The 13,334-nt window shown below is 42.1% G+C and overlaps 1 protein-coding gene across 7 annotated transcripts in view; it reads right to left on the minus strand.

The window, feature by feature from the left end:
• CACNB4 (calcium voltage-gated channel auxiliary subunit beta 4) overlaps positions 1–13,334 on the minus strand; it is a 108,899-nt gene that overhangs the window by 28,543 nt on the left and 67,022 nt on the right. For 6 of the 7 annotated variants that reach the window (XR_008733548.1, XR_008733547.1, XM_055718530.1 and 3 more), the window contains 2 exons: positions 3,469–3,588; positions 3,008–3,130 (listed from right to left, as the gene is read on the minus strand). Coding sequence is in view for 4 of the 7 variants with exons in the window: in XM_055718530.1 (XP_055574505.1) it covers positions 3,008–3,130; positions 3,469–3,588 (243 nt within the window). In the remaining 3 variants the exon portion in view is untranslated. Of the gene's footprint in view, positions 1–3,007; positions 3,131–3,468; positions 3,589–7,425; positions 7,608–13,334 lie in introns of those variants that run through there. The other variant, XM_055718534.1, reaches the window with a different exon arrangement.

Here is a 13,334-nt window from a genome sequence, read left to right on the forward strand (position 1 = left end):
ATGGTGGATACTGTAGTGGAAAAGGAATTGTTGTAGCTGGTTGCCAGCAGCACTTTTGAAGAAAAGTATCTGAAAATCTTATACTCTGCTATGCTTCATTAGGCACCTCAGTGTTCAAAAGATACATTACTTTTCACAACTGACTTTTGAGTCATTAAGACCAGCACGGGTGTACCAATTTCCTCTGCATGCCTTGAGGAAAACGTTACCACAGAAATCTCATCTTAAAAATGATCAGTTCTCTTGGCTCCATATTCTCAAGCACTTAAGTTCTTGCGGAACACATGAATACCATGTCCTAGTTGTCAAATGCACAACAGTGCCTAACTGAAGTCTCCGAAACATGCAGAGCCTCAACATCTTTGAAAAATACATCAGCTTTTTTATGAACCCATACACACACACAAATATTAACATACACAGATAAGGGCGATGTAATCCTTATACCCTCATCATGCAAACTTGTCCTCTTTACCTAGCTGTCATTTATGTAAGAGGTTCCATTGCATTGTCCTTTCAACTTTTTAAGTATCCACTCTTCATGCTGTTATGACCCCCATTCAGACAACATCAGCAAGCAAAGCTTAACTTTAAATATGCTGCTTCTGCTTAAGTTGACAGAACTATTTACATTTTTTAAAACAGACAAAATACTTCAGGAGCTAGCATTATGCTGTTGTAAATCAGTGAAATCAATCAATGGATTTAAACTACTGTAAAACCTGAGTCCCACAAGCATTGCCAGTTCTATTTTGGTTCTAAGTGTACAGCTTGAACATGGGAATCTTTCTTCCATTAGCAGGTCATGGACCTCTGAGTGATGCCTCTAGACATCAGATCAGAATCAGCATTATGCTGAGAATATCTGAACAATACGAATGATAATGATGCAGCAAGGAATGCAGGGCTATTTGCATTAGGTCATTACCTCCCATATGTTATTCTTTCTATTCAGCATGTGGGAGGACTACAGTTCATTCCTATTGGTTGCCATGCCCATGATTTCTTCTGCATTGTCAGTAATTGTTGCCAGTTCATCTTCTAAGTAAGCACATAATGGATAGTCTTGTAGGAGACAGATGAGACATACAGGACACATTCTCAATATAGCTACTCCTCAGTTACTGCTGATGTTTCATCCTGTCAGCAGGGTGATCTTACTTCTTACCTAGTGTAGCACTATTCTAAAATCTGGAACCATGCTTGTTCTAGTCCAAGCAAGCCTGTCAGATTGTTGAAAAACAAATTCTGCAAAGCCTTTCTCCATATGCAGACAGACTCCAGCATGGGCAACCATTCCTGAAATCTACTGAGCTACAGCTTCAGGCAAGCTGAAGGTTTCAGCATTAACAAAGGAACTATGGTAAACCCTTAGCAGAGCTGACAAATACCAGTAAGCTAGATGGCTTACAGTTTAGCAGCAATGTGATCCTGGCCATTTAGTTCTTGGAAGAAAACTCTCAGAATGCCAAGCCATGGACTTTGCATACTTCTCTAGAAAAATGTACAGGGCAGCACGATAGGAGCTTAGTAGATTAAATTCAATCCCTGGCCTGACAATAAAGGTAGCCACATCCTAGGAAAGCCAAGTTCAAATACTTCGTTTAGTGGTGATGCACAGAGTTACCTGAATGGTTACACAGGACAAGGTATGCTATAAAGACAGTATGTCAGGTAGGGGTACATTTCTGGTGTGGGTGGGAAAACACTGGGGAACGTAGCTAAGAAAGTGATCTGAGTGCTGTAATGGATGAAGCTGTCTGCATTCAACATTGGGAGTTAGCAAAGGAGCTTTTCCTGACGGGAAGCAGGTTTAGAAAGTGGCATGCATCAAGGGAGTTCAGGTGTGGTGTTGGACATAACACATTCTTGGGGAACGATGAAGAGGGGCAATCACATCTGCATGCAGAGACAGGCAGATCCAGACTCAGAGCTCCACTCCCTCAGCAGGCATTCAAGCATTGTTCCACACAAATATTAAAAAAAAAATGAAACGCACACAAAACCCAAACAAACAAAAATCCAAATCAAATTTCCATCTGTTTGCAGCAAATTGAGAAAATGGAACAAGGGAATCAACTGCCTCTCCTGTGTCCCCCTCAGGGAGAAAGAATTCAAAGCAACCCCCCCCCCCCCCCGTTCTACCATGAATCTCTGCCTCTAGAGGTGCAGAAGCAGGTGTTTTCCCCTTAAATGTGCTCAGTCTAAGGGAGATCAGTGCTCTGAAGCAATGACGGACACATGTTCAAAGCAAGAGACAAACGAGTACTGAAGAATCTAAAATAAACCCAGAATGCAGATGAAAAAAAATGTTCTTGCAAACTGCAAGCCTGTGTACAAAGCTACAAAACAACGGGGGTTTATGCAAATTTGAAGGACTAGCTTCAGATAAAGAATTGCAGAAAATATGCTCAACATGCAGTAAAATGTATTTTTCTCTACCAAAGCCATACTTGGGGCTTTCCTATTCCTTTTTCCTTATTTTTCTATCTGTCCTCTTTTTTATTTTTCTTATTGTATTATTGTAAGTCTTATTTCCTCTCTTACAAGCCTACCTGGTGCTTCATGGAGACCTGGTGTAACCTGGTGCTACTCCACTTTCTGATCAATATTCTATCATGAAAAGAATATTGGAAAGATGTGATGGATCAGTAATCTCCGATTCATCACAAAATTCATTTGATGAATCTGAATCTACCATGTTGAAGGGTATTTAAAACATAGAAAGATGTTATTTCCTTCCTGTGACATGACAAGCCAAAAAGTTGGAAACATCAAGCGTTAAAAAAGTGCAAGATAACCACCCCAGGGTGCTGGAACTATAAAAAGGCTGAAATACCACCACACGATCACCAACCAAGACAGATGCGCTGTGCTATCCTGCCTCCACTCAGCTCTCGGCTCTCTTTTTAATCCGGTATGGCTCAGCCTCGGCTGTTCAAATCGTAGACCTTGGCATGTAAAAATATTCCCTTTTACATTCCCTTTTGTTGCTTCTGGGTTTTACCTCTTTAATGTGTAGGAAGTCCTTGGCATCAAAAGAGATGGCAGTGCTTGGGACAGGAACATCTTCATCCAGAGCTCCACAGTAACTCACATTAGTCTTAACAGCAAATGCTACTGGTTTGGACTACAAATAGAAACACACATCACAAACAGCGGACACTTTTCTGAATCAAGAATTGTATCAAATTCCCAAAAACCTAGCAGAGAACATTTGCCAAAACCAAAATTCAGACCTAATAACTTCACACAAACCAGCAGAGTTCAGCTCCCTAGAGAAGATCCCCATTTATACAACAATAAACTCTATTCCCCCAAACAACTTGTCTGCAGATAACTTGACTCAATTGCCAAACTATTTCAAAAGATAGCACCATCATTATAAACCACGAGGGTGAATTTTAACACTACACAAAAGATAAATACCACGTAACTTAGTTATTATTAAAGCTGAAAAGAACACACCTTTGCCCTTTCAAGTTGTATAGCTGCTTGTTGTTCTCTTTCTTGGCGGATTGCTTCCCTATCTTCTTCCAAAGAGACATCAGAGTCTGAGGGTCTGCTTGTGTACGAATCTGCTGAGCCCTGAAATTAAATTTACATCACTAAGAAAACATCTGTAAGAAATAGAAACTCCCTCCCCAGTCAGTCATAAAATACATTTAAAATATTTGTTTCTTAATTTCTTTGAGTGGATTTTACATATTGTTGCTAGCATAATAAATGTGCAGAACTTAGCAAAGAAATAAACCAATCAGGTGCACTAAGCCAAAGACAAAAATCCCAAGAAAAGCCTCTCTCCACTTTCACATAATTTCTTCACTTTCTTACTGCGACAGTGAAGTACAGCTCAGTTGTGGGCGCCATTCAGAAATCTTTATATTTAAATCCTGTCATTCAAGATTGTCAAGGGCTAGGTCACATTAAACATAATTAAGGTATTAAAGTTGGGTTAGAATCACCCCTCCCTGTAAATACAGTACCATTGTGTAAGCACTTCCCTCCCCGCTGTGGGTGCCACTCACATAAAGCTTTGTTCTGTGCTTCAAGAGGGAAAAAGTGGCAAAAGTCACATTATTAAAAGCTACTCAACAGGGCAACACAAAAGTTATACAATGATACGAAATCAAAACAGCATGTACAAGCAGCAGCAGAAAGCAACAGGCTATAAGGGAGGAAGTAAGGTACTGCCACAGTTAGATTTTTTTGTCCAGGACACCATTCAGGATGCCTGGCAACATCTGAAGTACACTGGCTCTTCTCTGCCTTTCATAGAGCAACCTGCCTCCAGCATCCTGCAATGCTGATCTTTACATCTGCATGGAGCCAACTGAAAGACAGGGGTTCAACTTTGCAAAACAAGTAAGGTGAGGTAAAGGCAGCGTCTATTCATTACGAATCTCATACCAAGCCCCCTCTCTCCAAAACCTCAAACACACTCTTGACCAAGAAGCCTAGCAAAACCAGGATTCACACCTAGACTTCAAGGAGCACTGATGATGGAGGTGTGCACGGCTGGGTATTTCCACTGAGGGCAAACGGTGAATGGGAAATACACATTCCCTACTGAGCCACTTCCCAAGCAAATGGAATTTTTCCTAGTAAATGAGTAAATCTGTCTGGTGAAGGACAGCCTTTGCTTAAGTCAGATTCCAGCCTTGCAGAATCCTGTTCTGTTCAATACAGGATTTGACTCATTTGTGTTTGGGTCATTAGTCTGCTCCCAACAGGGGAGAGGTCTGCGGTTCACCCTCCCCAGCCCAATGCCCCGCACTGGCTGCAGGTGACGTGGCAGGCACGCGCTCCCCAGGGTCTGTATCACACCCTTCGGCTGGGCTGTTAAGGGCTGCTATGGAAGTCAGCCTATCGAGTTTAGTGTAAAGAGCTGCATACAATTCACACTGTAGTCTAACTTTTTAACCTACATATTTTGCATGTCTTAGGAAAAATAACTACACAAAAACATGATTAAAAAAGAAGAGAGAACTTCAAAAGGATCAGGATAACACAGAGCTGCAGAACAATCTGGCCCCAGTACTGTACTCAGTAGGAGGAATATACGGCAACATTTGACCACTGCTAAGAGACACAATTTCTGTTTTTTAATAAGGGAAAGGAGTAACTCCCTGGACTACATATGCTGTATCATACTATATAACCAATGTGACAAATAATTTCTGTTAACATCATCACATTTCTAGCCACAAATTGAAGACATATATATCTATGCATTTATATCTCTATACAGCTCCAAAAGCTGTAACTCTATACATGTTACAAGAGAGCTATTCTCCAGCATTATGCCTTTCAATTTTTTTTTTCCCTTTAATTTATATCCTGCAGCATAGGGACACATATTCTATGTAATCTACCATAGAAGTTACTATTCTCTCCATATTCTTAAATACTGATGTGAACACATATCCATTACAAAACTTCTGGCAACGAACCACTGATGAGCATATGCTCTCTTCTTGCTACATACTCATAACTTGGCCATAAGCATGGCACTGTCACTAGGGAGGGCAAATTTCCTCTATGTCAAGAACAGGATTTGCCTAACAGGAGCTAACACACAGCTATGATTTAAACAGACCAGAAAAATTCCTTCCCAGGCCAGCTGGCCAGCCTGCACCCCGCAGCCCAAGGTGAGCTGGAAAGGGCAAGGTGCCTCTCAGCAGCCGGGTGCCTGCAGAGGCACGCGTGTTTGAGGTCTTGAGCTGGAACCAGCCTAACGTCAACAGGCTGCAAACCAGCAGTAGCTGCTGGCAGCAGCACAGCTTTTCCTAGCTCAAAAGCTAGACACGCTGCTCTTCCTTCTGCTTCCTTCGGGATGTAGCAGAGACCAGGGAACTCAGCAGCCACAGCACTTGGCTAGGCATGCGCCAAAGACACCTCTGGCTCTCCTCACTGGCTGCCAGTTACCCTTCTCTCCCCATCTCGGTGGCAAGATTAAAACTTCAGCTACCAAATGCGTCACCAACAGAGGCATAAGAACATGTCTTCCCTGGTCAAAAGCGAGAGTGCAAAGCACGCCAAGTCATTGCACCTAGGCAAAATTGGTAGTAGGAGACCACCTGCCTAGTCTACTGTTCCAACCTATGTCTCTGCAACAACTGAAGTCTGTAAGTGGGAGACTGAATTTACGTGGTCAAATATTCTTGTCCTAAAATAATAGCCTGTCCTTCATACCGCAGCCTGCACTGTTCAAAGCCATAAAAAACGACAGGAAAAAAAGCCCAAACAACCCCCCCACCAAAAAAACATCCAGACCAGGAGCTGCAAAGACAGGCCAACTTTGTGGTAGAGAAGAACAGCTTATCATTTGTTGTTCACTAAACTAAACACTCTGAATATACAAAATGCTTTATAAGTGCTGATCATCACATTTTTACTTAAGACAATAAAGCTTCAATAACAGCAGAAAGGAAGAAGGAAAAGTAATCACACTCACCAAATTGTAAATCAAAAGGCATAATAATAAATACAAATAATATATGGCAGTAGGAATGTGCTTCTTTCCAAGATTTTAGCCCTACCTGGCATAATACACTGCAACAAGAAGACACCACATCCTGGCATGCCTCCAGGCTAAGACGAAGCCACTGCTGCTGCCATCGAGAGCAGCAGGCACTGCTCCTCACTCACATGCTCTATGACTGTGTCATTTCCCCCTTAATTTTCTACGGACTGAAAGGTGTATGAGAACAAGGCACAGAACACATCACCGACAGGACAGATAGCAGCATCACGCACGTAAGTGGACTACAGAAATCATCTGTGTAGGGAAATGGTGTACAAAACGTGCACAGGCTCATACCTATCTATTTATTCAAGTCCCCTGTATACGATTCAGTGTAGCTCTGCAAGGGAATTTCATAGAAACAGATACCTACGCTGGATGCAGTTTTCCATACTGGCTTTTAGTGGTGTATGTTTTAACGCTGACTTATTTAATGCTGTCAGAACAAAGTAGTCCTAACCAAAGCAGCTGATTGATACTGCAAGGCTACCCCAGGCTGCTCTTCAATGCTAATCACTGCCTGTATGCCAAATGATACGGATTGGTACAATCACATCCGCATGATCCCTTCTCTTGCAAGTTATGCCAAATAGCAAGTGGCTTATCTGAAAGATGCAGCCCCAGGATTGTGACTCACATGATGCTGAACTGCAGCATCACACTGAAAACAAGGCACAGTTCTGCAAACAGTGGCAAGATGGACAGAAAAAGCAGTCCAGGGTAAGCAATGAAAACTGGCATTCTGTTACATACAGTAAGCATGGGCCAAGGCATGTGAGTGCCCACATCTGCTCAGAGCAGAAGACCGAATCAACCAAGATTAAGGTTTACTTTCCTCGGCTCAATTACTGCCCCACACGGCGCAGGGCTACACAGTCCTACCGGGTACACACACTTACCCTTGCAAGTCATCTCACCGACTTCCCGGTCATCTCTCACGCTTCAGTTAACACCACCCGTGATCTCTGCACTCTGCATTCACCAGCCAAGACGCATTTGTAGTTACACTGGACTCTTGGCAGCAGTGACTTCTACTCACAAAATGGGACTCAGAACCTGATTAAGGCTTCTGGGAACTACTGTAACACCATCAGTCCATAAATTAAAAATAACTCTTGTCATATTCTCAGAAGCCCAGGTTTTAACTACTTTTAAAAACTGTGCACAGACAAAAGCATCAATTTTAGTTAATTTTTGGTTCTGTTTAAATTTTTTGACTGAAGATCAGAATATTGATAGCAATATTGACAGAATATTGTGCAACAAAGCCAACACAAATACTCACGCCTGTACAGCACCAAATGCAATGAAGTTCTGGACTGACAGCTCGTATTTGTTGGAACTGCAATAGATGTAAAAATACTAAACACTACGATGCACCCATGCTCTTGTCACAGCTGGGAAAGTATAACTGACTGCCTAACCACATAACGAAAACTGAATTACATTAGTAGTCTTACAGAAGTGAGAGAAGAGGAAAGAAGGCGTTCCCTATCTTCTTCTGTACACCAGAACTTTATCAAGAACACTCCTTAATTTCTTTATTTTCATACTGCTTAGAGCAGCAAGCTGATAATTTGGGGCATACTGCTTATGTCCACAGTTTCACATTTATGCATAATATTCAAGGACCAATTATCATGCTAACTGTCATTCATCCTCAAACTGACGACCCCCTGGGAGAGAGAGAAACTTTTTGAAGTGGAAGCATATGCAATGAGTTCAAATGCACACCAGATCTGACAATTTTAAGGCAACAGGCTTTGCTAGGTAATTATATTTTTCAAGGCAATGAAAGACTCGTTTCTTATTTCACAGCCTTTTTACTTCTGCACTTCTGTGAATTAATTTTTCTTGCAATTTATTATTTATTTTCTCCCTCATTCACTTTCCTCCCTCATCAATTAGTATAATTCAGCTTTGATAAAAACACTTGAGTTTTGAAGCAATCCCAAAAATGCTAGGGAAAAAGGGTAAAACAGAAAGAACAGTGGATCTGTTTATTCAGCAACTACAAAATAATGGTAAATCATCAGTTCCTCTTGCTCACTGACTGGTCTTACACTTGCGACTGCTGAACAATATGTGCCGAGGTGGCTGGATGACTGGAAAGGGTAACACAATATCCCTAGCAAACGTGGTGTTTCTCTGCCCTGGGCTATTCAGAAAGGAAAAGTTCACATGCATTGTCTTCCTGATGCTACAAACAGCCTTCCTGCTTGCTGAAGAAAAGAGCAGAAGAAAATACCAATTTTTAGCTGTTATGGTTTCAAAAGGGGGAAAAAAAATAAAGACTTCAGTGAGGTTGCAAATAATTTTTTTTCCCCAACTGCCATAAATATACAGATCTGAATTGCTCTCTATCCAGCCATAACTTGTAATGCTCTGTCATATAGCTTGTGCAATTAAAGCATCAATCCATTAGAAGCTTCAATAAGCCAGATGACATGCAGTCTCTCTTGAAAAGATTTAGGGTGCTGCAGAGTCCATCACAACCCAGAAAGCATTTCTGAAAACATGCCCTGCTCAGCGAAACAGCTTCTGCCTTATCCATTAACCAAGGACTAGCTATGGGCATTTTGAGTGCATCTCTCCATCTAGGAATAAGCAGACATTGAGCACACATGGCAATCACTATGCTTACTAAAGCATACATGCCACTGAAGAGGAAAGCCCTAGCAGCTGCATTCACATGCACACGTTGTTTTCAGCTGAGAACATGAAAAATGTCTTTGCAATAACAGAGAATTCACTTTGAAAATCCATGGAGCTTTAAAATGACAAAGTATCAGGACTGGCAGCACACCTCGAGGCAGCCAATTATTTTGAATGGTTTGCTGGCGTTTGAATATCAGAGCTAGGGACAGCATGAAACACTTCAGGGAAAAAAAGATCACTCCTGCCTTCACCCCTGCCTGCCTCTCCTCCTGTGCCTCCTCTTAGTTCCTCCCCACAACAGGAAACCCACTTGGGACCCTCAAGCTTTCCCACAGGTTTTTGGATGCTCAAGGCAGTTTCACCTCCTGCAAAGGCGGCAAAAATCCTAAAGATCCTGTCCTGATGCTGAACACAGAGGTTACACAGCAGACCAGAGAGCTGAACCAGGGGTCACTCCAATGCTTTTTAACCGGTCAGGACCTCAACTAAAAGATTTCTAGCAGACATCAAAGTGTGTGAGCACACATACAGCACAATGGAGGTTTAAGAGAGCAATATGATTGCTCATCATTGTTCAGCTGTTTTATACTGGAAAACAGACAAACACGGCCTTGTAAAGCACAATGCAACTTTCTCCTACATACCATTTTTCATGCTTAGCCTGGGTTGTCACATTTCTATCTCTGCAAGGTTGGGGACAGCCAGCAAAATCCTAACCGAGGGCTAGTGCACAGAAGCCCTGCTGCACAGGAAGCCCGCAACTTACGTAATAATTAGTAAAAGAAAAATTTACATTTACTGACAGATAGACAGCTATGGAAACTTGTCTTATGTTGCACTTTGTTCCACGTTGATTCTGCTGCATTATATTGACGCTGTATGGCAGAGTAAGAACCACACAGGTTCTGGGAGGAACTGCAGACTCCTGCCTACCCTGCAGGAGAGGGACAGTACAGTGCAGCTGCCTTTCAGTGGTGCTTTCGTGGCTGGTTTTGGGTTTTTAGTGAACTATGTTGCCAAGAATCAAAGCATCAAAAGTAGACTTCTAGGTGCAATCTTGACATGTCCTTCAATATCCAAGCTCATTCAAATGTCCTTTTATAGAGGTGGACACTGTAACTTACACATCTCTCCCCTACCTCCAATTCCAACAAGAGCAGAGAAGTACCATGATTAGGACGTTAGCTGCTGTTACAGCACTGCCAGGACATGCTAAACTTGCACGCAGAGGAGCTGAAATTCCATTTCTTGGCTAAGACATGGAAACATGGAGAGACTGGCTACTGCTAGTCACTTCGGCCGGATTAAATACTATCATAAGGATTGAAAGTTTTTAGGATCTTTGCTTCGCAAGAATCAGAAAGCATTTCTTCCTACTGAATCGAGCCATTCAGGATTAACTGAGTGCTTGCGGTTCCTCCAGCTGCTGAAACCTCTGATCAGAGACCTGCACCTGAAATATGGTGCCTCTGGAAGGGACTGGTGGGGTGCTAGGATGCCACACGGTTACACGCACAGCTAGGCTGCTAGCAGAAGGGCTTGCTTCCAGACACTTTGTTCATTTCCCAAGAAATTCAGTTTTAGACTGAAACACAGAAAACAGTAACCTTTCCTCTCAAGCCAAACCACATTCCAACCCACACCAGGCACAATTACTGTCTACCTGAGCAGCAAAAGAGGGAAGGGTTCATTCCAAACCAGTACCATTTTTCCTCTACCTGTATCGAGTTTGTCTCGTGATAACAAGTCATCTGCATGAGAACTGTAATCAACAGTACTTAGTACAAGAGCAGGCAGGAAGCATTCTTCCTGCCACATAGATGAAATCCCAAGATTCCATCCTACCAAAGCAGAACAGAAAGCTGAGGTCTCAAAACCCCTGGTGCAGATGACTCTGTGCTGAGCCCACTGCCCCTGGCCAGAGGAGGAGGCTCAGTCCAGAGCATTAAAAACATCTTGGGCACCTCGACCAAGCCGGGAGCAGCCGTTCCTGCCTGTTCACAGTCCCCTCTTACCCACAGCACTGACCTACACAGGCAAAGCCCGTCTTTGGCAACCATGTCTTGCCCACAAGAGTGAACTTTTCCACACGACGAAAATTGCTGGCTGTTTTTCAGGATATGAATTTAGAGATAATATTTCAAGTTACATTGTGATACAGGTCTTTAAAACTGCTTATATAGAATACATCTGAGCTTGGTATGTATGTGCATGGAAATAATGACAGAAGATTCTTCTTTACTACTAGAACAGGGCACACACGTGAAAGGTCAATATAACCCCATCAGAGAGGTGGCTCCTTCTATTTGCCATACATTGCCAGGTTTAAGCAACTAAAGATTTGTTTATTGTTATTGTTACTATTATGAAATTGGTTTTCTTCATTGCTTTGTCACTTCTCTTCCATTGCAGTCATTGTTCTATTCATTCATTCACTTAAAAAAAAGAATAATAAAATCCCATGTAACCATTTACGCTCCCATCTTTAATAATAAGCAATGACAGCCTGCTCAAACTTCAGTGTGATTCAGGACATCAGCACTGCTCCAAAAAAAAAAAAAAAAAAGGTGTATCTTAAAGCCTATTTGACTCCAGACCATAGCTCTGTGTGCCTAGTGGGGCTGAGATCTCTTCACACTGACAGTGGAAGTAGCCAAAACCCGAAGCAGCCACCCAGAAAGGAAGACTGGCTGCATTAGCAGGAAGGTTACACTAGCCCATCCTCTGCCTCCCTCTCACACAAGATGTACTCATCAAGAACTGGAGCCTTGACTTGAAACAAGACCAAGCGGCCTCGGGCTTTGCAACTTTCAGCAAAAATTGAGGTCAACGCACATCACGCAGGAGGCTATATACCTCCTTAACAAGTTCCCAGAAACTTGACAAAGTTCTTCACAAAGCAAAGGGAGAACAAATAGGCACAGCGATGGCTGCAGGGCCATATGCTGCCATATGCCACGTGTATTCAAGGAGTTCTGCTTTTTTTTTTTTTTTTTTTAAACAGAAGACCTATTCTTTTCGCAGACACAGCTCACTCCAAGACCCAACATAAACCATCTCACAGGTCCGTGTGCATTGTGCAGTCCCTCTGCACAAGATTAGCCTCTACACAAGCTACTCACAGTATCTTTATTGTTCCCACTGACTGAAAATCCAGGTTTAACTCCCAGAGGTTACTACTATAAATATGCCGCAAAGACAGGTGCTATAGAGAATAAGTACTAACATATTTTTACATTAAAATAGGAATCAACCCCCCGCATTTTAAATAACAGAGGCCTCTACTGTTGACCACAGTTGGTGCTAACCTGGTCTCAGCGCTCAGGGTGGCCAGCTAAATTTAATTACTGGGCAGGTGATGTAATTAAGAGGCAAATACAAAACAGTGGGTATCTATTCATTTGGCATGAAAACCATACTGTGCTGTAATCAAAGTCAGGGCCAGAAAAATCTGCATGTGCTAGAACAACCCCAGTAAAATACTGCAGAGTTCCTATCCTAAGCGCTGGAGTGAGACTTCTGGGGGAGCTCAAGGCAGGAGGAGCAACCCTTTGCACTAATGAAACCAGAGGGGTTATTCCCACGTGTAAAGGCTTTGCAGAATGAGGCGCAAAGATTACACTGGAAGCACAGCCCCTATTTTGCTTTTAATATCCTCTGCAATTATTAATATCCCTCTAGAATTACAAAGTCTGTTACAGCTATTGTAATGTTAAATAACAAGGTCCAGTAGAGCTGTAGCAAAGCATTTTAGGAGGACTTTTTCACAAATTCACATCTAAGAGACAATGTCAATGTGCCATTGAAAGTCCAAACAGGACAAGGTTCAGTTCCCAACCAAATCATTTTCTTGCTGAATAACCAAGACACACACAAGCCAGCTGCATAACCATTTCGCATTGAGTTGTGATTCCAGAATTAAATGCTCAGTAATTATTTCCTTCTATACGTTTGGTAAATTTATTTAAGACAACTCATTAGGTGTCTCAGCAATTTGGAAATTACTAGGTAGTTAGAACATGTTTTTTCTTTGTGAATACTAATTATTAGAAAATAGGGCAATTGTTCTAACATTTTGTTTCACAATCTCTCTTTTTCCCTGGATTTAAAATCTTGCAGTCACATGTCCTTTCTCAAGCTGCCTTCAGTT

This window comes from Falco cherrug, chromosome 8, assembly GCF_023634085.1.
Source record: "Falco cherrug isolate bFalChe1 chromosome 8, bFalChe1.pri, whole genome shotgun sequence".
NCBI classification, from domain to species: Eukaryota; Metazoa; Chordata; class Aves; order Falconiformes; family Falconidae; genus Falco; species Falco cherrug.